The sequence below is a fragment of the Balaenoptera musculus genome, chromosome 3 (assembly GCF_009873245.2).
Source record: "Balaenoptera musculus isolate JJ_BM4_2016_0621 chromosome 3, mBalMus1.pri.v3, whole genome shotgun sequence".
Taxonomy (NCBI): Eukaryota; Metazoa; Chordata; class Mammalia; order Artiodactyla; family Balaenopteridae; genus Balaenoptera; species Balaenoptera musculus.
The window spans coordinates 147,500,119-147,526,553 of record NC_045787.1 but is presented as its reverse complement, the minus strand read 5'-3'; the positions used below and the strand labels follow the sequence as shown (position 1 = coordinate 147,526,553).

General features: G+C 44.3%; 1 protein-coding gene across 1 annotated transcript in view; it reads right to left on the bottom strand.

The window, feature by feature from the left end:
• Positions 1–26,435, bottom strand: part of NSG2 (neuronal vesicle trafficking associated 2) — a 54,251-nt gene that overhangs the window by 12,867 nt on the left and 14,949 nt on the right. Inside the window, exon 3 of the mRNA XM_036848214.1 lies at positions 24,433–24,516. Coding sequence (XP_036704109.1) covers positions 24,433–24,516 — 84 coding nt within the window. The remainder of the gene's footprint in view (positions 1–24,432; positions 24,517–26,435) is intronic.

Here is a 26,435-nt window from a genome sequence, read left to right as displayed (position 1 = left end):
CACTTACCTGTCCAACAGCACCAATTGCTTCGGCCCTAGGAGCCCTCACACACACACAGAGAAATGCACTGAGACACACACCAACACATGCAGACACACATATGCAGTTATACACACACAGACTCACACGCAGACACACAGAGACACATGGAGACACACACAGACACACACAAACACACAGACATATATAGACACACACAGAGACACATGCACAAAAATACACACAATAACAAAGACACACAGACACAACAAACACACACGGATTCACATAGACATATCACACAGACACACACAGACCTATGCAGACACACACGCACATACACACACACAGTACAGTCTTAGTTCCTGAAAGTTCTAGGCCTTCTGCTGCTGGCATGCCTTTCCACTGTCTTCCCCTGGAGGGTGTCACCCCCACACACCAGGCAGCCTTCGCAGATCTCTCCCTCAGGAGTGAGGTCTCTCTGGTTTCCCCCTCGCTCCATCCTCGCCACCGTCATGTGTTGCTCTGTGTCATCAAGACTTCTAGACCTGTCAGCACGCCCTACTGCACCGTGAGCTTCTCAAGGGCAAGGAGTGTTACCTCACTGACCTCCTGCCCAGCTCTCAGCTGGGGCTCAGCACCAAGAGCACGTGTGTGAGCTTCGAAGGCCTCACATCCATTGGCTTCAGCCAGCCCAGAGCCAGGCCCCAGCGCAGGGCAGGTGGTCTCCTGCCCCAGGTGGCCGGCTACACGCGTCCCGGCCGCACTCAGAGGTGCACCGCTGCCTCACCGCATCCCAGCCGAGCCTTGTCCAGATGCAGCCTGCACCCACATCTCCATGGAGACACCAACCCTGCAGCCCAAATAGCCTGTTCCACTAAGCTACTTTCGTTTCTCAATCCCCTTTCTTGGCAGAAGAATCGATAAAAAAAAAAAAAAAAATTCAGGTCAGCAAAATTGGTTTGGAAAATTAGAAATCATCTTCTCCAAGTTCCAATGTGTAGCACTGCTAGGCATGCCAGCGGGGGGTTCTGAGCCAGAAGAGCTACTCCACGTCTTCCTGTAATTCCCGCAAGGCTGAGAACGAACGCCTGCCAACAACACAGCGGCACACGCAGCAGGATCGCCTCTGGACAGAGGGTGGTCATCTTTGGGGGAGGCAGCGTTCCTGCCTCTCCTCAATTTCTGCCTCGGAAACTACTCAGGAGTAGTAGTTTCTGCTACTTTTGTCCATGAGGAGGAAGGACTCTCTATCCAACCTTCTACCTCCTCACGCCTCCTGCCCTACACACATGCACCCACACAGACACAGACACACACTCCCTACCTGGAGTGTTTTCACAAAAAAGAGTTAACACAGCGGACCTGACACAGCTGCCCTTGGAAAAGTCCGCTTGGGAGGCTGAGCCCTGGCTGGCGTCCTGGAACTTGGATATCAGGAGGGCTCCCACGATTCCCAGAACTAGTAAAAGGGGCTCACCGTGCAAACAATGTGGTTTAGGCTGAACACCTGCCTTCCTTCTGGAGTCCGGAGCTTGGGTACGTGCTAGGCAGCGGGTACCAGCCCCCAGCAGAAACCTTGGGCACTGAGTCTCTAATGAATTCCCTGGTCCACCACTCTCCATGCGGGTACTCACAACTCGTTTCTTGGGGAAGTGAGCGTGTCCCATGTGACTCCACTAGAAGAGGCCTCTGCAAGCTCCTGCCTGCTTTCCTCTGGAGGTCGCCCCCTGCACCTTTTACCTTCGCTGCCTGTGCTTTGTACCCTTCCGCTGTAATAAAGCATAGCCAAGGCTACAGCTACACCCTGAGTCCTGTGAGTCTTTCTAGTGAATCATCGACCTAGGGGTGGCCTCAGAGACCTCCAACACAACTCCCCTTGCTGTCGCCTTTTTGGTTTCCCGTGAAGGAGAGACACCGTGAATCTTATGTTTCAGAGCCTGGCAGCAATGGCTATGCTATACTATGGATCCTGTGCCTTAAAGGCAGCACCAGGTTCTAGCTGTGAACTCCTCCCTTCCTGCTCCCAGAGCCCAGGCCCCACGAACACCTCTTCTCTGACTCCTTGCCTCATGGGTCAGGATGGCTGTGAAGTTCTGTCTTCCTACATGGAAGAAGCCTGGGCCATCTCTTTCTCATCCATCCCTCCCCTCCCCTGCAGCATCTTGACCCAGGTTATCGCTAGGTGCACCTGATATTAGGAATTAGGAACAGACACTCTCTCTCCTACCTTCCACCTCAATTTTCCCTCCAGTGGTGATGAGTACCCATCAGTATGAGATCTCTTCCTGGGGTGAGGGTGGAAAAAACAGGGCGAGAGGCTAGAGAACCACTTAGGCCTCCCATCCTGAGCCTCATGCCCAGCTGTGCTCATGGGAGAAGCTGCCTCTTGGGTTATTGGGTGCCCACCAGGTGAATAAGGCAGTTCTTCGTCTGCCATTTGGGGTCCATCCTTATGTACAGACCTCCTTGGCAGGGAGCCTCAGAAGGAAACAGCGGAAGGATTCTGGCACCAAAAACTCTTCCCAGCCCTTGTCAATCTACAGCTGTGGGTATGTAGGCTGAGCCCTCAGCTACTTGGCCCTGTCAAGGGCTCACCATTCTCACCTTCAAGCAGCACCTAGAAGTTGAATCTACCCTCCAAGCCCAAATGTTCTCAGATCAGCTATGCATGTGTCTCTGTGGCCTCAGATGGAAAATTTTCCATCAGCCTGTTCTGTTTCAAGAAAGAGAGAGCCTTGGCTTGGAGGCCAGACAGGCCCATGTTTGGATTCTAATCCCAGCACCTCCTGGTTCTCTTATTACATTTCCTGGGCCTCAGTTTTCTCATCTGGAAATTGGGATCCTAATAACTATGTTGAAGCCCCGATGTAAAGATGAAATGAGATCGCTATGTGAAAACACAGAGGGCAACACCTGGCACAGAGCTGGTGGCCGGAGTTGTTCGTCCCAAGGATCTGGAAAGAATGTGTTCATTTGCCTCAGGATCTAAAACCATGTGCCCTCTGCCTGTCCCATGGTTCCATGATTTGAGTGATTTCTTTTTTCATGCCAAACAGATGGCATTCACTCAATGCTAATGAATTCATTCTCCTATTTTGGACACATCAGACTCACGCACATAGCTGTGAATGGGAAATAACCAGAGGGGCCAAAACAACGACCCATGGTGTTTTTGTTGGTTTGTTTGGACTAATCAGAAGAAAAGAAACCGTTTCCTTTGGGTTTTATGAAATATTGGGACGAGGCTGCAGACGGCCATCACTTCTAACCAGAGCCAGTCTGGAGCTAGTGCAGACTCTGAGAACATACATGCTGTCCATTGGCAGCTCCACCCCTACTATCTGTGTGACTTCAGACAAGTTCTGTGACATCTCTAAGGCTCAGTTTCTTCATCTATGAAATGGGAGTTACGATGATCCCTAGCTCCCAGAGGCTTTGAAAGGCAACATGAGGTCATACAGATCACCTGCCTGGCTTTGGTCTGAAGCAGTGTTCAGTAAGTGCCTTCTAAGTGAATGTATCAGAATGATTTCTGTTGAGATGTTATCTCTTGGGTAGAAAAGCAAATGCTGAAATGGCAGGTCAGGTCTGGAGGGTGAGTATCCGTTCTGTTTACTGCCCATATTCTGTTTCATTCCTCACTTGGGGTCAATTCCTGAAGAAGCAGTTGGCTTTGCTTATGGTTTTGCTTTATTTCTTATTGAAAACTTTTAAAACCCATCCTATAAGGTAGGTCTTATCATTTTTCCTGTTTTATAAATGAAGAATGTGTAAGACCCAAAGAAGTTAAGTCACTTACCTAAGTAAATTCAAATAATGAGTGGAGAAGAAGCTGAACTCAGGTGTGAACCCCAAGGTTGTGTGTACATCCGCTTCCTCTGGAATGGCTGCTACCAGAGTGGCTGTTTGGAATACGAAGGTTCTCTCCATCCCAAATCAAAAAAGATTATGTTTGGTCAGCTCCCCATGGAAACCCCCCAAAAGCCATTAAAGAAGCCCATTCTCTAGGGCCCCGGTGAATCCCGCTGAGGTAATTGCCTTTTGAAAGGAAAGGGAAAATGAAACATCTGTGGCCTCAAACTTTATATGAGCAATAATTCAAGTGTCTCTTTCAGAACCCAGAAAGGGCAACTCCCCATGGAAGGAGGAGAGGTACAGAAGTGTGATCCCGGCCAGAGCCAGGAATTCATTTAAATTAGTGGAAACCTTGAAAGAGAAAAGGCACAATTTAGATTGGAACATTCCAAAGCAATAACTCATTTTCCAATTGAATTTGCTATTGGTATAATCATTAGAAAGAAGAAACAGGGGCCCTGGGGCCCAGGTTATGCAGGAGATAAATCTCTGGACTCCTGAGGTATTTTTCATTTTGCAAGGGCAAACCATTGTTCAACTTGGGCCAGAGGATATTAAGACCTTTGAGAGTAAACCTCTTACAGGTTGGAGAAGCTGAGGCCTTACTTCACAAGGTTGTGTCTTTATCAGCCGATAATCAAAGGCAAATGCAGATAGCACAGAGAGATCAGCTCAGCGCTTTGTGACCACCTAGAGGGGTGGGATAGGGAGGGTGGGAGGGAGGGAGATGCAAGAGGGAAGAGATATGGGAACATACGTATATGTATAACTGATTCACTTTGTTATAAAGCAGAAACTAACACACCATTGTAAAGCAATTATACTCCAATAAAGATGTTAAAAAAAAAAATAAAGGCAAATGCAGAATAGAGATCTTAACCAGTGTACCTAGATCTAAACAGCCTATCAAAGGGAGGAGCCAACCTTTCCTGGTCACCTACTATGTGCAACCACAGCGCAGACAAGCCACGTAACTGCGGCAAGAGGGCCAGGTGTGGAGACTGGAGGGAATGGAGGAAACATGTCCCATCCACACGGGGTAGCTGCTCAGCCCCAGACAATTGTCAAGGATGGGAATGAGGCCCTAATATGGCTGTTCTTCTGCTTTTTCAAGAAAAGACAGAGATTCTGCCCACAAGTGAAATGTCCCAATTTTTAAATTGGGGACAGCAGATACAACACTATGGTTTCTTTCATTATTCATTCTAAACCTTTCAGTGACTCTGTAAAGTCAGTCTTTTTAACCCTATTTTATAGGAAATAACGTTCCAAAAAGTGGTTGGTCCAGGGTCAAACAGCCAGTAAAGGCTGAAACCAGGACTCGCTCCCAATTTGTTCTGGGAGGGAGGTAACGAGGTCCCAGGTCATGGGCTGGGGAGGGTGACTGGTCTGGGGCTGAGTGGAGAGCCAGCCCAGGTGGCACCCAGAGCACCTGTGACACTTACTGTACAGGGCAGGGTGGGGGATTAGAGGGGTCTGGAGCACATGTCTAGGAAACAGCTGCAAAGAGGCCCAGCACTGTCTATCATGGAGGAAGGATTTGGGGGCATGGAGAAGGAGGACCTAGTATTTATTGAGCAACTACTAGAAGCTAGGCCCCAGGCTCTACATGCACTGCTTTACTGAATCCACACAACAACTATTTGAAGGTGTTATTATTCCTGTCTTCCCGAGGGGACTTCCCAGGACCACACAGCCAGCCCGGGTTGAGCCTCTTTGTTCTAACATTTGCTCAAAACACCTGGACCTTCCTCCTGCCCGGGCTTTAGGCAAGGAGAAGCCTGGAGCTTCCACTGCCATGTGGTCAATCACCAGCATTTTGTAAAAACCGGTCTGGGCCAGAAGGCCTCACAAATCTTACCAGGGTTATTTTTCACAAAGTGGAACTCAGTAAATTAAGATGTTGCACAAGCCTTGCTGTTTCCATGGGGAGGGATCATAGCTACAAATCTGTCCCAACGTGCAGGCAAATGGGCTTTGAGCAGATAGGTCATGAAGTTTGTTTACTGCTGCTGCGATTATGATTTTTACTTATTATTAAGAAAATGAAAGGCATCCAAGGGTCCAGGGTAAAGGCGGTGTAGCTGTCCACTTTCAGCTCTGCAGAGACTGGGATGCAGGCATCTAAAAGGGAAGCAGTGCCGGGTGGTGCAAGAGGGAGAAGGGCTCTAGCCCCTGACTGGCCTCGATCCAGTCTCTGCTCCACCACTTACGGGCTGTGTGACCTTAAGCAGGTGATGCCACTTCTCGGAGCCTCAGTCTCCTTAGCTGCAAAAATGGGATTAATCATAACAGCCACTACCAGGCACATTGGTAGGACTCCCAAGGACGCCGGATGTAAAGCTCCCAGCAACGTAGGATATCATCACTGTCGTTATTATTAAAGTACATTCCGTAAGCAGTCGCCTATAAAACCACCTGCTTGATGCCCTGTCACTAAAATAGCATGATGCCTGGCTGGACCTCTTAATTTCCTCAAAACGGTCTGTTGAGTCACAGCTTTAATTAACTTTCCCATGGTTTCACTGGGAAACCGTGTTTCAGGCCCTTGCCTCTTGCCCCCTATGCCTGGCTCCAAACAATGGAAGTTCATGTCTCTTATAAACCAATTCTGACTCTGCAAAGACGAGCAAATCACCCATAGACACACAGGGTTGCACACACAGCTAGTCTGCGATGCTGCAGAGACCTTTTCACAGAGCTTAGGGCTTGGAACCTAAGGAAACCGCCTTTCCTCAACGAGTTCCCTATAGTGGCTGCAATCTGGGTGCCCGGTTTGTGTGCCTATTCAACTGTGACCTCCTGCCGTGTCTTCCCAGCAGTCCTGGCAGGATGAGCTGGGCATGGTGACCCAGAGCAAAGGGTCATTGTGTTTCATATATATGCGAAGCTGCTCTTTGCAGGGTTGCAGAACACCACGGGGCTGGGGGTGAGGTTCAGGTCAGGGTTGCTTCCTGGGTACAGAAAATAAAGCAGGACAGAAGAGGCAAAATGTTCTCAGCGAGAGGCTCCGTGGTGGGAAGCCACAAGCCTGCTGAGAATGCCTATGCGGGACTTGAATTTTGACTGAGCTGTTTCCTCCTTGGGGGCCCCAGCCCTGAGGATTCATCTTGGTAGCCCCTGCATGTGGCCAAAGCTTGACTGCAGTAGGTGCTCAATAAATCTGTGCTTAGTAAATAAATGCCCCTAACTAGTTTCATTCTTCTTATTTTCATCACACTCCTATCTTTTTCCAGAAATGATTTAAGGTGCATGATTTTGTAATCATTAACATTCGCTAAGTGCTCCCAGTGTGCCAAGTTCTACCCTGAGCATCTTATATGGTTTCCCCATTATGTCTTCACAGCAATCTTTGTGATAGGTAATTATTATTACAGTCCCCATTGCACAGATGAGGAAAATGAAGTCAATGAAGTAAACGAAAGTAAATGAACGAAGTAAATGAAAGGAACAAGGATGGACACACATCAGAAGCAGGTATTATAACAGTGCCTGTACTTGCAACAGGGGGGGCAAAAAATTGGTACAAGATTTTCTGGAAGCCTAGCCACAGATAGGAACTGGATCCTTTATAACATTCAAGAGTCCAGAAGATAAAAACAAACTGATTGCTCAGGAGATGCACAAATGGCTCCTATCTAACATGTGTGGCCTTGGTCAAGTCACTTCTTTCTCACCCTCCGGTTCTTTGGTTGTTTTTGGTTTTGTTTTCTGTACAAAGAGGGTGATTACAATAATGTCCCCAACACAGAGCAGTTACGAAGGTCAAAGGAGATGGTAAATGCGGCAAGCCCAGTACCTGGAATCCAGAAGATGCTCTATCAATTATTCACCCTGTCATATTTCTGGCCTTTTCTCCCCCTCCACTTATTGAAGGAGGCATCTTGGAGTGTGGGTGTTTAACTGTAAAATCATCAGCGAGGCTGCCCAGCCAGCTCATTGTTGCCTAAAAAGAAGAAAGGAGCTATGCAGGGCTTTTCAAGCACGCCTGCTCCTGAATTTCACAAGCAGTGGGTGGCTGAATTGTTCGGTGAGTTCCAGCCTGGGCCCCACTTAAATCCACGTTAAAATGAAAGGTGCCTCTAACATCCCATTATAGGGCCGTGCCCTAGGAGGCTCAGGGAAGTCATGCATTTCCATCGTCTCCTGCAGCCAAGAAATGCAATTGATTTTCCTGGCCTTATTTTCATATTTAAAAAAAACTGTTTCCCCCGGACTCCTCAGAGAACTGAAATGGAGAAAATCTCATTCATATTTTACCATGTAACCCAAAGACTCATCATGCACCTGACAACAGATACTGGTGGAACACCTGGTCCATAGCAGGTCTAGGCCAGGCACATGGGATGCAGGGATGACATATGTGTGGTGTCTGCCCTTAAGAAAGACTTTAGAAGGCAAAGTGAGAAGCACTGTGATGGAGAAAGCACTGGGGAAGGGGTTCTTAAGCCAGCCTGGAAAGAGATGGAGAAAGGGTGATTCAGGAAGAGAGAACAGTCTGTGCAAAGATACGGAGGTGTGGGTGGTACATGAAAGATGACGCTTAAAAGGTAAACAGAGGCAAGCTCAAGAAGGAGCATGGGTGTCAGACTACAGAGTTTGTTGTGAGCACTCGAGAGCTAACAGATGTTTGACATCTGGTATTCACTGACATGGCTCCATTGTTTTAAAATGGAAATTGAATGGATGGGTGGAAATTGAATTGGACGGGATGAAACTGGGAGGTAGGAGAACCAGTCGAGGGCTCTAAAAATAGTCCAGACCTAAACGAGTATTCCATGAATGTCTTCTTCACAGCCCAGTACTGAGCTAGGTACTTTGGGAAATACCAAAAAAAATGGGTACCAACTGTGATTTGATGCTTTACATTTACATACTCATTTAACTATCACAAAACAGGATTAGTATCTCCATCTTACAGATTAAAAAGTCTAAAGATCAAGGAGGTAAAGAGAAGTGAGTCACACTGGGAAAGCCCGCGAGTAAGGCAGGTCTGACGGGCTCCACCCACTGCTGACCAACGTGGCCCTGCCCTGCAGACCAGCATCAGAAATGGAGCAGCCTCAAATACAGAAAGGAAAGACAAATTGTTGCATCGCTGTGTGCAGCCTGGAGTGAGATGTTTTACTCTAGATCCAAGAATGACTAATGTGTGCCTAAAGGGTGATCTGTAAATACAGAGCCCCGAGCTCTATTAATATTCAATGATGAATGATGTTTCTTTCAAATCAAATTCACATAAATGGAGGTTTCAGCAGTATGCCAGCTCCTGGGAACATTTGACTGTGGGCCATGTCAGGTACTTCCATGAATCACCTGTACCACCTACCTCAAGGCTGGGGACACAGTGGCTACTCTATAAATACTTGTTGACTGAATGGGGCCACTTTGAGAAAAATCACTGAAGGGAGTTACAATTAGGACGATGACGGTGGATGCATTTCATAATGTCATCTTTTAAAGCTTTAGAGAGGTAGCTGGGTACAAATGGAATTTTTTTATTAATTCTTCACATATTTACTGAAAACTACCCACACCCTCCCAATAACACTAAGCCAGAGGATTTTATGGGTTAATCCTGTTTTATAAAAGGCTCAAAGAAACATTATTTCTCTACTCTTTCCAATTTTCTAGAACACGGAGAAAGGAAAAGGCATGTATATTCTCTTTACAAGCGCAGCATAACACTAACAACCTTACCTGACAAAGACAGCACAGAAAAGAAAACTCAACACAACCTCACAATATTATTAAAGCAACAATTTTAAATAATATATTAGCAAACAGAATTCAGTGGTACACCATGACCAAATGAGGATATGTAAGAATGCATTAATATTTAAAAGTCTATCAGTATAATTTACCATAATACTAGGTCAATGAAGACAAACCATGTGATCAACTCCATAAATGCAGAAAGGGCATTTGAGGGAAAAAAAATCCATCAAAATTTAAATGGTGAAATGCTAGAAACAGCAGATCTGAAGGTATTCACCAATGCAATTAGATAAGAAAATGACATTAGGAGTCTAAAAATTTCAAAAAGGAAATAACATAAGAAAACTAAGTATCAGAAAAGGGAAGCAATATTAGTATTATGGACAGATGATACAATTATATATGTAGAAACCCAAAGAATCAAATTTTTAAACAAATTATTAGGAACAACAAGGGAAGATGGTAACTGCCTAGTGGCAGATAAATGTACAAAATTCAAAAATATTTTTATTAAGTATAAATAAAAACTTAATAAAAATTAAATTAGAAAATATAATGGAAGAAAAGGGCCTTTTACAATACCAACAAAAAATAAGTAAAGTACTTCAGAATAAATTTAATAAGAACTGTAAAAATGATTTTAAAGCACAGTTGAGAACCTCAAAAGAAGATGTCAACAAATGCAAAGTTAAATCTTGTTTCTAAATAGACTCAATACTTTAAAGATGTAGCTGCTCTTCAAGTTAATCTTTGAATTCATGTAACCCAAATTAAAAAAGTTAACAGGAGTTTTTTTGGACCTAAAATATATATTAATATTTACCTGGAAAAGTAAATGTGCAAGAATGGATTAGGAGTTCCTGAAATGTAAAAGGAATAAGAGAAGACTTTACACAGATTTTTAAATGTATTATAAAACTACATAATTGAGACAATTTAGCATTGTCTCTGTTATCAATAGCAAATAATTGTCAGATCCATAGAAGAAAAGAGAGCAGAGAAGTAAACTCAAATACATATGGGAATGCAGTATCTAAAAACTGTGGCATGTCAAGTCAAAGAGAGAAGGGATTAACTAATAATCATAGATCAACTGTCAAACTGTCATTCAAAAAGAAGTCAGGTTGGATTCCTACCCTGCCCTTTACAAATTCCAGAGGGATCCAAATTTTAACATAAAAACAAGTCATAAAAGCAGCAGAAGAAAACATGACTTTAGGGTGAGAGAAGGCTTTGATTTTTATAGAGTCAAATGTACCCATAATTTCCTTTATGCCTTCTGGAGTGTGTGATTAATTTGAGTTATAAAGCAAAAGTAAGAATTACTGAAAATATAAGAAAGAAGTTGCACCATAAACAAAACAAGAAGGCGAAGGACAACTGAGAAAATACTGAATAAGTGAGAATGACTAAGTTCTCAGCTTTTGGAAGAGGCCACGCAAATCAACAGGGAGGAACAGCAAGTGGTCCAACCAAGTAGGACGTTTTCCGGGAAGGACACAAACAGGCAACTGGTACATGGAAAGAGGCTCGATCTCACCAGTAATGAAAGACATACAAACTTAAGCAAAGGTGAAGAGCCATTTTCTATATATCAGATTGGTGAAACTTTTAAAGTTTGTTCAAACAGGTGCTGGCAATGTGGGGAAGAATACATTCTCAGGCATGGTGGAGGATTTATATGTGGTGGGAAATTTTTGGAAGGTAATTTGGCAAAAGCTATTAAAACTGAAAATTCACATTCACTTTGGCAAAGTTTTTAAGATAAAGATTCTCATACCTTACATATATACTTGTGAAATATATGAAAGTTGTGTGTGTGTGTATATGTGTGTGAAAATACACATACTAGGAATATTACTGAAGCAGAGTTCTTAGCAGCAAAAGACTGAAAGCTAAAACAATAGGAGACTGATTGAGAAAGACTGTGAAAATCCTCAGTCTACAGTCATTAACAAGAACAAAAAAGGATCTCAATGTGGTGATGTGGAAAGGTCTCCGAGATATATTATTAAGAGAAAAAAAAAGCAAGGTACAGGAGAATGTATATAAAATGGTCCCATTTGAGAGAGTGAAAAAGAATATCAAATGTGCATATGCATATATAAATACATATATGCTGACATGTAGAAAACGCCTCTGGATAGAAACATAAGGAGATATTCCTAGGCTGTTCTATAGAGCTGTCTGCAATATGGAAATGTCCTATAAATCTGAGCTGTCCAATATGGTAGCTGCTAGGCTCATGTGGCTATTGAGCACTTGAAATGTGGCTTGTGTGACTGAGGAATTAAATTTTGAATTTTATTTTATTTTCACTAATTTAAATGTATATAGCCACACGTGGCTCGGAGCTTCCAATTTGGATAGCACAGACTTAGACAATGGATAGTTTGGGGGAGAAGGATTATGAAAGGAGAGAAAGGGAGATATTTTTTCAGTTTATGCCTTTCTATAGTGTTGGAATTTTGTGCATGTACTACATGTGTTACTTTTTTTATAGTTTAAAGCAGATTTTATTTGCCTTCAACTTATTATCTGTGTAGAATATACTCCACACCGCAATCTGAATGCCCTTCAATGGGCATCTGATTACACAGAATCTCCAAAACTTTTACTTTATTTTTTTTCTTCCAGTTTTATTGAGATATAATTGACATACAGCACTGAATAAGTTTCAGGTATACAGCACTGAATAAGTTTCAGGTGTACAGCATAATCTTTTGATTTAATACATTATGAAATGATTATCACAATAGGTTTAGTGAACATCCATCCTCTCATATAAATACAAAATAAAAGAAAAAGAAAAAAAAGATTTTCCTCGTGATAAATACTCTTAGGATTAACTCTCTTACCAACTTTCATATATAACATCCAGCAGTGTTAATTATATTTATCATGTTGTACATTACATCCCTATTATTTATTTATCTTTTTATAAATGGAATTTTATTCCTTTGACTACCTTCATCCAATTCTTATTCTTATTTAAAAAGTTACTGACCACCAAGGTCCCAGGGTCGTTAGTCATAGTAGAGGATTTAGAAGTGAATCAAAGGTGGTGTCTGTCCTCAAGAGTCCAGGCTTTCTTAGGGCCATGGGAAAACATATGTAAGGAAATAACTGCACAGAGGAGGTCAAGTTGACAAACTCCCCAGTGAGTAAGGTCCCAGAGGAAGAAAGGGTTAGTTCCACATCTGACAGTGGGGAAGAGAGGAGGGGCTATTAGAACAGGCTTCACCAGAAGGTGATGTGTGAGCCAGCCTATGAGACAAAAAGGTGCCCGCTAGGCCATGGGGGAGAAAAAAGCACTCAGGGAGGAGGAAACAGCCATTTGGAGGAGTGGAGGCAGGATAGGGCAGAGTATGCCCAGGATTCCACGAGTAATTTTGGTTGGTGGGAGGGGTGTGAAGTCAGAAAGGAGAGGAGGTTGAAGAGAGGAGAAAGCGGTTCTGAGGACCAGGGACAATAGACTAAGGAGTTCAGATTTCACCCTGAAGGCCAGAGAAGCCTCAGACTGGCTTTAAGCAAGAGAGAGAACTGATCACACATGACTCTCAGAAGAGACATCTGTCTGGCTATGACTTGGAATATCAAAATCAAAGACAAGCTGGAAAATGAGGAATGCAATTGAAATATTTTTATCCTATATAGAAAAATAATAAAGCTGTTTATGGATTTAAAATTGCATGTCGTACATTTTACTTTGCCCATGAACAATCACCTTTGATCCATTAAGAATTAGGCAGTACCAAGGGGAAAGAAAATTCAAAGGAATTAATTTTTCCCACCTCCTGTGACCATCTCATATTTTAGTAAGTCCCTTAGGACCTTGAGAGGTCTTTTGTCTTTACTAATTTTTCTAGGGCTTCAAATCTCCAGGAGATGGCTAAGATAAGAAACTGAATACTCAACAACTCTGACATGTCGTGGTGGGACGTAATTCCTATTTTCAGACAAATAAATATGGCGATAAATCCTAGGCCAAGATTTTCTCAGTCTTGGCACTATTGATATTTTAGGTAGGATAATTCTTCATCGTGGAGGGCTGTCCTGTGCATCATAGGATATTTCACAGCATCCTTGACCTTAACCCACTAGATACCAGTACCACATATACATACAAACACACACACAGAATGGTGACAACCATAAATGTCTCCAGACATTGCCAAAGGTCCCCTGGGGAACAAAATCATTCCTGATTGAGAACCACTGTCTTAGGACATCTCAGACAGGAGAGCCCTTGGGGACTGTCCCACCCAACTTCCTCATTTTACAGATGAGAAAACGGAAACTCTGAGACTGAGACCAGAAACCAGGTTTCCTTACTCATTTTAGAATTTTTTTTTTAGAGATCAGATATATTTCCTTTTTGCTTTTTTTGAACTTTTTCTCCAGTTTTACTGTTTATTTTATTTAATTTATTTTTTGGCCACACCGTGCAGCATGCGGGATCCTAGCTCCCCCGACCGGGGATTGAACCCACGCCCCCTGCATTGGGAGCACGGAGTCTTAACCACTGGACCGCCAGGAAGTCCCGAGATCAGATGTCTTTTTCTTAGCCTCAGAGAAATGCAATTTTCCAAAAAAAAAAGTTGGAGGAATTTTAAATCAAATCAGTTGCACAGGGATGGACATGGAGATTATCATATTAAGTGAAGTAAGTCAGACAGAGAAATACAAATATCATATGATATCACTTATATGCAGAATCTAAAAACAAAAAATGATACAAATGAACTTATTTACAAAACAGAAACAGACTCACAGACTTAGAGAACAAACTTATGGTTACCGGCGGAAGGGTGGGGGGAAGTTATAGATTGGGAGTGTGGGATTGGCATGTACACACTCCTATATTTAAAATGGATAACTAATAAGGACCTACTGTATAGCACAGGGAACTCTGCTTAATATTCTGTAATAACCTAAATGGGAAAAGAATTTGAAAAAGAATGGATACACGTATATATATAAATGAATCACTTTGCTATACACCAGAAACTAACACAACATTGTTAATCAACTCTGATCCAATGCAAAATAAAAATTTTTTTAAAAGATAAGGAAAAAAATCAAATCAGTTTCATCTAGCTGAATATTCATTTATTTTTTCTCTCTCTTCTCTCTTTTCATCTCTCTCGTTCTCCCCCTGATATACATGACTCAGCCTAGAATTTCAATTTACTAACTTGTTTTTCTAGCTACAAATGCTACCAAAGTTAATAACAATAATGATGATGATAATAATAATAAAAGAATATGAAAACATCCATCCCTTTCTAATTTAGCATTTTTCTTCTTTCATTTGTTCACAATGAAGAGGTGAATGGGAAGACGTCTAGTATATATCAGAGTGCCTGTGTGCCAGGCACTCTGCCAGGCACATCCTAAACACAATCATTACAACAACCCTCCAAAGTGGGCGTTGGCATACCCATGTCACTAAAGAGGAAACTGAGGCTCATGCAAATGAGATGACTTGCCCACGTAGCCACTGAGTTCTGGAACCAGCATTCAAACCCAGGTCTGTCAGATTGCATAGTAAAACTGAGTTCAGGTTGTGGAGTCTTAGAGTGTGTTCATGATCATCGCCCAAGTGAGAGCTGAATCCCCTCTGAGAACCAGATCCGCCTGCAACTGCTCGGATCACAGAGCTGAGGAGCTTGCCAGCATCTCCAGGAGGAAGCCAGGCCTATGTGGCAGTTGCTATGACGACTAGTTTTCTTATAATTATAGAACATGGTGGTGACACGAAAAGCCACACAGTCACTTTGTTAGGACCTGTCTTCCTCTGACAGTTCCAGGCGCTTAAACATCATCAATTTTTTTTTTAATCCCGTTTAAAATAATCACACATTGCAGCAGCAGAGGCCCAGAGAGCAAGACAGTCAGGAGATTAATCCGCCCACTGTGTGAGGGGACCGTGAGACAAGCCACATGACAAGCCATGAGGAAAATGGCATGTCTTCCTTGGGAAATGTTTGCTTCTCTCTTCTCTTTTGGATCAATGCATTTAGGACTTGGCCAAACAGCGTATTTAAAGAGAAAAAAGAAGAGAGCCAAAGCAAAATTGGCCTAATGCTTGGCAAATAACAGGGATAGGCAGCAAAATTTTAGTATTCTAGCAACCACTTTTCAGTTTAGTTTAAGTTAGCCAATTACCCATATGGGGTACCCATACAGGGTTTCCTGATTTGGAAGCTGATAGAGACAAAAGAACACACACACACACACACATACTCTCATATATATACCATAGACATACATACCCCTCTGGTCCAGAAAAGCCTGACTCTTGCCACTTATTGGCTGCATGACCTTGAATACCTTAATTAAACTCTCTGACCCTTGGTCTCCTCACCTGGCTATCAAAAAAAAAAAAACGCCTACTTCAAGAGTTAAAGATAAAATAGAAAATGACCAGCAAACTACTCAGCACATAATAGGAGCTCAGTGAAATGGAAGTTATTGTTATTAATTAATTACAAATAATAATTTTTTAAATCTTGTTTTACTTTCCACAAGCATCTTCCTTTCATTACCCCAACATGGGATGTGAGAAACCTTTATGAAGCCCTACCTTCTGTACTACTTTCAGCAATCCAGCCAGGTAGCAGGAGAACTCTAGTTGAAGCCAATGTGGCATCTCAGAGCAGTGGTGGGTGCAGGCAAAGGCCGGGACATTCTCCAGATGAGAAATTGACTTGGGGAATCACGGACAGGTTTCTGGAGGAGGTGAGATCTGAGCTGGTTCACAAGGCGGGAAACGTGGGCTGGCAATAGAGCCAGAGGAAACTGCACGGGCAAAGACCTGGAGGGGTGAAAGGGCATGGTGGTTTTACAGAGCCATGAGAGGCCCGAAGCACTGAGGACACAGGAATGGTGGAGGGCCTAGCAGCAAGGACCACCTTTGGAAGAGCCTGCAATATCACGCAGAAACCTCACGTTGTTGCCTGTCGGAGTGGGGAACCATCAAAGGTTTCTCAAGCAGGATCTGATGATCGTTCTGACTTCATAACAGGTAGAAAGGGGAAGATGGGATGAAGCTGGAAGGTCAAAAGCTGACCCGGCAGGAATGGTGGGCAAGGAGGAACAACTGAGCCAGGGCAATATCAGTTGAGACAGAGGGCCTAGTGAGACGGAGCCAGGCGTGGCTTCCCACTGAGACCCACCCTGGGTGGAAGCATTCCATCTAGCCGGATGACCAGCTCCCCAGCAATGAAACTCTCACGTAACGACAAGAGGCAGCTCACATTTATCAAGCTACCATGGGGCTTATGTTATCTCATTTTGGCCTCAGGCCAGGTCTATGATGTAGACAGCATTATCCCATTTTACAGATTGGGAAACACAGGTTCAGAGAGATGAAATGACTTGCTTTAGTTCGTACACACCCACAGTGTCAAATCCCCAGCCCATGTATTTCCCCTTTTCCATACTGCCCTTCACACAAGTGTGCTGGTAAACCGTCCTGGGCTGGGAAAGGGGGGTGATGCATGATTTATAGTGTTTGCTCAGTTCCATGGTGTAAATACTCCCACCATGGTTGGTTACAAACTGCCAACAGTTTAACAAGCAGTGTGCAAACTTTTAATCAGCCGACTCCTACAGGAGTCCCATAGGAAATAAGAATATTCACTAAACTCTAGAAGCCATCTACACTAAACTTATTAACAAGTGACTTGCTTTATTACAGCATTTATTTGCCAGTGTTTGAGTCAATGAGAATGAGGACCTGGCAATAAAAGCACCCCAGTCATTACGCTGTGGAGTGGTCATTGAATCTCCCAGTCCCCCATCCAAACCCTGAGCACATTCCTCCTGAGATAGCACCACGGATGTTTTCTCTCCCAGGGAAAGCTTTTGTTAAAAAAATTAAGCCACATTTGCTTTTCAGTTCTCAATAATATATGTTTTTGAAGGTCACTCTAATAGTATAATTCCATGAGGCCAAGAGAAAGCACCCAGCCATAAATATAGGCCTACATCTTTATTCTGATTTCTGATAAAACCCTAGCCAGAAGTGCAATAATAAACATCAAATACTATTGCAGATTTTCTCCACCAAGCACTCACATGTAAATTCTTTCCGTTCCAGATGATAGCTCTGCTCCTAAGCCAGCAGGCAGTGTTTTTAATAATTTACCTTAAATGTTCCTCAAAAGTTAAAAAAAAAAAAAGAGGGCAATAAAAACCAAGACAACAGATAATAAAGTAAAATTGCTTATCTCCATTTGCTGCTGTCAGCAAATATTAGAATCCCACCAACGGAGGGCAGCCCCTGGGGTTTTGATGAAAAATTGGTAGAAGCAAATGGCAAAGCTATAAATGAGGTCTCACCTCCCAGGGAATGTGACATCAGGAAGGGGACATTTATGAGAACGTGTCATCGGCAAGAAGCTTAGAAGCAAAAGATAGAGCCCCGATTTTAAATAAAGATATTGAAAATGAGGCAGCCAGAGCTCTGGTATTTATCAATGTGTAGTTTTCTATCAGCCAGGTATTTTTGTTTGCTCATTAACCTGTTCATTCAGTTATTAAAGACATCATTTGGTGCCTAGTGTGGGCCGGCACTGGCTAGGTTCTTGGGGAGCAAAGATAAAGAAGACACCATCCCAGCCTCAAGTCAGTGGGAGACACAGCAGGTAATGTTGATGCCAACACTGTATAGCTGGAGGGTTATATAGCAGGTGCAGGAATCCCGAGGAGGAAGGACAGACTGCGCAAGGGCAGGCAGGCAGGCAAGCCCTCAGAGGCCAGAGCCATTTGAGTTGGGTGCTGAGAGATGAATAGGGAGTTTGCCCAACGATGGAGGTGGGAAAGGCATTCCAGTGGGAAGGGACGGCACGAACAAAGACAGGGAGGCATACGAAGTGTGGTATCGTGAGGGAAGGACCAGGGCTTCGAGCAGGCCAGGGAGAAGGCAGGTGAGCCATGGAAGCTATGGCAGGGTTAGAAGGATGGCAGTGTCCTTGCAGGATATGCACATCAGAAAGAGTCCTCCTTTGGGGAGGTGAGAAGAATGGGCAGGAGGGGGGCTGAGAAAGCAGGCAGAGGGACCCAGAAGGAGGATGGGCCAGGAGATGATGGGTGAGGACAGAGACCAGAGAAGAAAGCACAGTTACCAGAGACTCTCAGGAGGGAGAGGGGCCTGGGCTCTGCCGGCTGTTAGATGTGGCCGCCTCCCCCCCACCCCACCGGGGAGGCTGATTCTGAGGTTTTGCCATGTCTCTCCCATGTTGGAGTTAGAAGGACTGTGAGCAGAGTTGAGGCCTGAGGCAGAGTGCAAACACCCCCAACCCCTGGCTGGGTGGAAGAGGAAGGGAAGGAAAGAAACGTCTGCCAGGTAGACGGGCTCAGCAGCATCCCCCGGGAGCTATTCACCGGTAGTCAGGCTCCCTTCCGCTGGCGGCAGCTTCCCTAACCTCTTACACCCGGCCACGGCCCCCTGCTTAGGACCTGCGAGTACATCCCAGGCCCACAGCCTCCTGGGCGTGGAACTTGGGAAAATTCCCAGCCTCTCTGAGCCTGTTTGCCTCGCCTGCAAGTGGGGTGACTGTCTCGCCGGCCCAGTTTGCTGGGATCATTCAGTGGGATAGCTTACATAAAGCGCCAATCACAGGTCAGGTCAGGAGCAGAGCACAGGCCCAGAAAGTTGAGTGGATCAGTGAATGGATGGAACAGTGAAAAATCAACACCCTATAATATTAGGCCTCCTGAAGCTTCAACTGGATTTTTGTTTATTTTTGTTTTGTTGGCTTGTTGTTGTCGTCGCTTGTTTTTAATAATAGCCCACAGACACCAGCTCCTTGAAAACTGCTAACCTCTCACTTCTAGTTCTCCCCAACCAGCTTTATTTTAATGCGTCCATTTGCTTGACAGGAATGGTGGGTTCTGATCCCTTTACACTAACGCATTCCCTCCCATTCTGGATTCTCCCCGCTGGCTGTGCTCAGGGTCTGGTGTGCAGGCACCCCCAGGATCTTTCCCCATGTGCCCGGACACCCTCTAATCTGAGCTTACCCAGGCCACAGCCACCAGAGTCAGATTTCCTGAACCCAGACTCAACCTGTTATTGGGGATGAATACTGAGGCGGTCCCGAAAGTCTGGGGCTCAAGTTGCAGCACACGTGCCACCCACTCTATGCCAGGCCCTCTTCTGGGAACTAGGAACACGTGAGTGGGCCAGTGTGACCCTACCCTCCAGGGACCAGAGGCTGGAGGGGGCTTAAGATGCCGGAGTAGCCAGTTACAGTACAGCAGCATTCGAGAACCCCAGATGATCTGCAGAGCCCAGAGGAGGCACCAAACCCAGCTCAGAGGATCAAGGGAGGCATCCCAGAGGAGGTGACCATACAGGGACAGTATTCCAAGAAATTGGCCAGAACACTCTTGTCTAATCCACACCTTTGCAAGCTCCTCCAGAGCAAGGATTTTGTCTTGCATATCCGTGTGTCTCCCAGCAACAGGCATCCAGCCCAGCCCAGAGCAAATTTGATAAAGACAAAGAAGAAAGGGGAGAAAGGGCAGGAAGGGAAGAAGTCAGGCAGGCCACAGTTTGGCAAGGACAATGGCAGGGTGGCATCAGGTGTAGCAGAGAGAGTGGGATACGGAGCCATAGCGCTGGGTTCTTATTCTGTTCTGACACGTCCTCGCTGCGTGGCCTTGTCAGACAATTCACTTCTTTGAGCATCAGTTTCCTAGTCTGTAAAATGGGGATAATAATAACAGTAACAAGTACACAAGGTTGTTGTTAGCCTAAAAAGTGGATGTAAAGGCATTTTTAACAGGTACTAGGATTATTCATTTTATAATGGATGTGTTGAGAAGTAGCCTACCAAAAAATATTGCCTACACTCCCCAGGAGGCAAAGAGATAGCTCCCTAGGTCACTGTAGAGAGCCAGAGGCCACCCATGGATCCCGACATTGAACTGGCTACACTTAGAACAGTTCCTCCAGGTTTTCCCAGCCACGTTCCCACGGAGAAAAAGCCAGGAAAGGGAGGACAAGATCTGTCTCGACCAACACACAAAATTCAGCTAATTAGGTAGCAAGCTAAGAACCCAGGATGAAGGAAAGGGATCTGAACAGGAAGAGAATAAAATGATCATTCATTGAGAACTAGAGTGTGCCAAGGACTTACACTTTGTGCTATTGTGTCCCGGTTTACTGATGAGGAATCAGGAGCTCAGAGAGGTGAAGGGATTTTCCCAAGGTCATGAAGCTCAGAGGTGACAGCGGTGTGACCCAAGTTGCCAGGTGAATCTAGCCCCAAAGTGCAGGTGTTCCCTAGAATACCTCTCATCAGCTTGGCACAAACAGCTTCCAAATGCAAGACTCAGTTCCTTCTCACAGGTGAGCCTGGGGACAATCAGGTCTGATGGCATGGCCGGATGCACCAGCTCCTTCGACAGCATAATCAGCTTTAGAAGAACCTCCAGCTCCCAGGACTAAGAAAGAAGGAGGGGCTTCTCTCTGCACGCTCCCATCTTCTCAAAGAAACCTGATGAACGGTCTCTCAAGTCTGTGGCCCTTGGCAATGACTGCAAGAGCCTTCATGTTAAAAAAAATTCCAGGCGATTCTTTCAATCTTTCTCAGTTCGCCTCTCCCTCCCTGCTCTCTCCTCTCATTCTCTCTCATAGAGAATTGTTATGAGCTGATCTCCCCAGGTCAAATTTGAGATGTGAACTCGCAAGCTGTTCCACCTCCATGAAGATATTGGAATGAGGGAGGGAGGCATCTTTGCCATCCCCATGGTTACTTCTGCCACAGGCAATATCCTGAAGGGGCAACCCGGCCGCTGTTTACCAGCATTATGTTTTCTAAGATGAACTGGGAATTCTCTGACTTCCAGCCCCTGTGGTCTAGCCGAAATTTCCACCCTGAGCTCCAGACCCGTTACATCCTAGGGTGGCCAGAGTGCCTCTGCCCCGCCCCTCCCATGGTCCCCAGGCACCTCCCACTCAATGCGTCTCCCACTCCCGGTCCCCCACCTCCTACCCGGTGGACAGCATCCCCCCTGGCTCAGTCAGCCAAGCCAAACACGGAGGAGCCCCTGATGCCCCTTTCTCCAACCAGGAACAATTCCACCTCCGTAACAGCCCAGCTGGACCCCCAAGTCCCACTGCAGCTGACAGCGCAGACCCTCAGACTCTTCTTAATGGCCAGCACAACCTCCTTCCTAGTGCGCTGCACCCACCTTCACCCCAGCGGATGCGTCCTCCACGCGGCCCAGGGGGAGCTCTCTTTAAGGAAGTGCAAAGCCAGGCTAATAAATGCTCACAGCTCTACAAAAGCAAACAATTTTGCTCCATTCCTCCCGTTGTGTTCCAAGCGGCAGGGCCCTCCGCCCACCCCTGACAGTCAGTGCTGACAAAGGGCTGCCCCCAAACCCCAACGCCCTTTCTTCCCAACCCCCAGGGCCAACTGAGTCAAGCTGCGTGGGGCGCTTCCTCAGGCCCTGGACCCTGACAAGCCACTCATTTTCTCTTGGCTGACTCGTTTCTGTTCTAACCCATAGTTACCTACAGCAGGCGGCACAGATGAACAGAAAGGCAGGGAGCCAGCTCTCAGCACTGGCCCTGCCACTTGCTAGTGGGTGAGCAGGTCGCATCACTGCTCTGAGCCATAGTTCCCCTTGAAAAAAACAGGGGATTATATCAGCTTCTCAGGGACTCGTGGGCAGCAAATATGATAAAATAGCCACATCACCAAAAGTTGCCAACAAAGAGGAAAAAAAAAAACCAATGACAACATGGTCCAACACCACGGCTGATAACACAGCCACAGATGACATTTTGAGACATTTCTTTCCGTGTCCTTTTTCCTCTGTATACTTGTGGTTTTTTTCATAGTTCCAACCATAGAAAACATACAATTTTAATCTCTGCTTTTTTCACTCAGCTTCCTCTATGAAGTATTTGCCCAAATTATTGCATGTTTTCATAACCATCATTTTAAATGATTGCTAAATAAGGAATAATTCCATCAAAAACTGTAACACTCTATTTGGTAAAAAGAGCAAATTTTTAAAATATTCTAATTTTTTTCTGATTATTGTAACAATTCATGCTCGTGTAAAATTGAGAAAGTAAAAGTAAGATGAAAATATCTCATAAGCCCATAATTCAGAGTAAACTAAGTACTCTCCCCACAAAAGTGATTCCTAAGAAACTGTTGAAACAATCCATCTTATGCATGTGGTCTTACATATGGAATCATGAGAAAGCTGCTGAAAATCTAGCATTGTTTCCAATGCTTCGATTTTACAAATAACACTGCAATAAACATTTTGGAGCATGAATCTGGGCATACTTCTGATGATCTCTGCTGCCAGGAGGACAGCTCAGCTTTACTCCCTGGCCTGATGCCCTTACATTATGCACCAAGATACTCCCACCCTCCCCTCACATCTACCTGCTGGTTCTTGCAGATACCTGCATGCAGTTCAGGCCAGGTCAGCGTTCACTGGGCCCATGCTGTGTGCCAGACACTAAAGCTACAGCCAAAAATAAAAGCAATCCCTGCCCTCAAAGAGGGGGTCAACATCCAGGGAAGTCCCACATTCTGGGGGGATGTACCCAGAGGTGCCAGATTCCCTCCCAGGCTCACACACCCAGCTGCTCTGACACATGTAGCAGGGAGAAAGATAGGGACAGAAACGGACCAATATGTTTATCCATGTATAATACATACTCCAACCAAGTATGTATTATACAAATACATACAGACAACCAACCAAGGGCTGTTTTCACTTCCAAAGCCCTCAGCCACAGTTGATACAAAATAGTTACTATTAATCATGCACTTATCATGTATAGATCCAAGTGCTTTGCATGTATCCCATATTTCATTCTCACAGTAACCTTCTATTATCGCCATTTGATAAATGAGGTTTATCGACTAGCTTGTGGCCACATGGCTGGTATGAGGTGGAAACAGGGCTCAAACCCAGCCAGACTGCTTCAGTATCCATCCACAGAACCACTTCTTCTACTGCCTCCATGGCTGATATTGCCTCCTAAGTATCTTTAAGGCCTCTATCCACTCACCTTCCTTTGCTAAGCCACTATTGTTTTTTTACTTGCAGTAACCCAGCAGTCTCCCCACCCTCCCTCTATTACTCATGTAAAAGCCAGCATGTTTTTTCCAAAAACCTAGTTTAATCATATCCTTCCTCTTCTTGAAGTCCTTTGGGCTTTCTTTCATGCTTCTGGTCTAAAATAATAATTCCTCCATACAGCCTACAATGTCTGGGACTGTCTGCCCTCTGCCCACTTTTCATACCTCATCTCTCTCTGGTCCCCACACCCCTCCTAGAGCTGAGCTTCACTGCCCTTATTCCTATTCAATGTTGGGTTCAACTTCCCTCCAGCCTCAGGGCCTTTGCACAAGCTGTGCTCTCCTTAGCCACCTAAGTGACTTCCCCAGGGTACTTCCCTGGGCTTCCTCCATACATCCTCACAGAGCAGGCTTCATGGCTCTTTCACGCAATTCATCACAGTGATATATATTCATCAGTTCTCCTAATGACTCGGCCACCAATAAATAGAAAATCAACCATGCGGTTTTTACCACTAAGAAGTCAACTTTTCTCTCCCTTTGTCTTTTTTGTATTTGTTGCAATCGACCAATGTCTAAAATTTGAGTTTCTTTATACATTTCTATCACATTTCCTGAAGATTGTGATGGAAAGGCAGAGAGACAGGGACAGGAGGAAAAAGAAGAAATGAGACACATTTATCATCAAATTGTCTGAACATTTCGGAGTAGGAGAGAGGATAACTTGTCCTCAAGAGGCAGAGCTTTAGTTATTTGATTCGACTCAGTGACCCACACTTTCTGTTACACCATCAAGACACTGACCGTAAATTCAGCGATTTTCGGCACCCGGAACTTCCCTTTGTTCTTCTGTTCAGGCTGATATTCCGTTCTTGTCTTCACAATCACCTGAAATGTTCAACCAGTGTTAGCATGCATAGAGACTTGAAAGACTTTTCTGTTCCTTTTTTTTAGTAACTAGAATTTACTGTATATTGCATAAAGATCAGAAAATAAAGAGCCTCCCACGCAAACACAAGAAAATAGAAAATTCAAATTACCCATAATACTTTCCAATTCCAACAGACAGCCATAGGTAACAATTTTGGTCGCACCTTTCCAGAAGTTTTTATATGCATGTATATGCACATATTCTGCATATGTATTTGCTATTTATGCAAATATATACTTTTATGAAACGGATTCATACTTCATTTTATCACAAAACACTCTACTAACGTTTTCTCCATGTAGAAAAATACATGATTTCATTTTGCCTTTTGATGTAGCTTAATATTTCATTGTATGCATATACCACAATTAATCTAACCAATCTTGATGGTTGAACACGTAGGTTGTTTCCACAGTTCAGGGTATATAAACAAGTTATGATGAACATCTTGTAGCAAAACTTTTGCACATATACTTAATTCCAGTTTCATTTAGGGACTTCCACAAAGAAAAACATAAAGGTCTACTGAATCTATTGTATCATCTTATTTTTCTGAAGTCTGAATATTTTGCAGAGGTGGTTAATATCATTTCAAGATAAGCTGTCAACCTGCCAAGACATTTATGGAACTCCATCCCACTGTGTAGGCAAAGTGGAAGAAAAAAGAAACTTGACAGATAAAAACTATTGCCGAGTGTCACAGTGTCATAGGTAACACAGAAGCTGTCTGAGTCTCGGTGCCTCAGCTGTAAAATATGGGCAATAATCATAATCATAACCCCTAGTTAACAAGGCTGTTTTGACGGTTGAGTGAGATGAGAGTGGGCAATACTTTTGGAATAATTTATTATGTGCCAGAGCTAGATCAAGCTCTCCATATACTTTATCTACATACCACTGCTATTTCCATTCTCCTGAAAGGAAAACTGAAGCACAGAGCTGTCAAGTCACTGGTCCAAGGTCACACAGCTCAAAGGAAGCAATCTTCTAACTATGATCATTCTTCTCATTAGCGCTTAACCAAATTTTCACTGAAAACTTTTATCAAGTTTTCCTAGAGACAATAGTCAAGTGTATGTACTCCTGCAAGAATTCTTCTATGAAGAATTTTCTTTAAGGTCTGTGAGGCATACCATGGACAAAATATAGCTCAAAAAGGAAAGGATGGGGGAAGGAACTACTACTGTTGAACATCTACGGTGTGGCACTTAAATATGTTAGTTAAGGAGGATCTGGGTCCCAGCCCATCTAGAACATCACTCCTTCCCTGACATTTAGAACTCATTTGCAAATGTAAATTCTGTTGTTGTGCCCCGCCCCCTTTGGATTCTGCTCCTCCAAATATTAAAAAGTGAGCCCTGGCTTCCTTAAAGAAATGGTACAGCTAAACAAGGATGAGGGTTTTGCAGGGGAGTGGGGTGGGGAATGTTCTTTTTATTTTTTTCTATCTCCTGTTCCAAAGAATAGGAAAGCAGAAGCTTCTTTGCCACAAATAATAAAAATGTCCCTCATGCTTTGCAAATTTACTATACAGCAGACACTGAGCACTTGACATGCACTATCTCACTTAATTCTGTGCTGTGGGGCAAATACTGGTACTGTCAATATTGTAGGGAGATGAAACATTGTGCTTTGGGTTTGAATCCTGGCTCAAGCACTACGCCTTCTGTGTCTTAGTTTTCTCATCTATTAAATGGGAAAATAACCATCACTACCTGGTTGGGTTGTTAGGAGGCTTAAATGAGTTAATGTAAGTTAAGCACTCAGACCGTTCATTCAATAACAATGTTTTTTTGAACACTGCCTCTGAGTGCTGCCAAATGTTCTTCCAATAGATGTCTGAGGCAGATATGGAATCGGGCCTTGCTTGCACCTG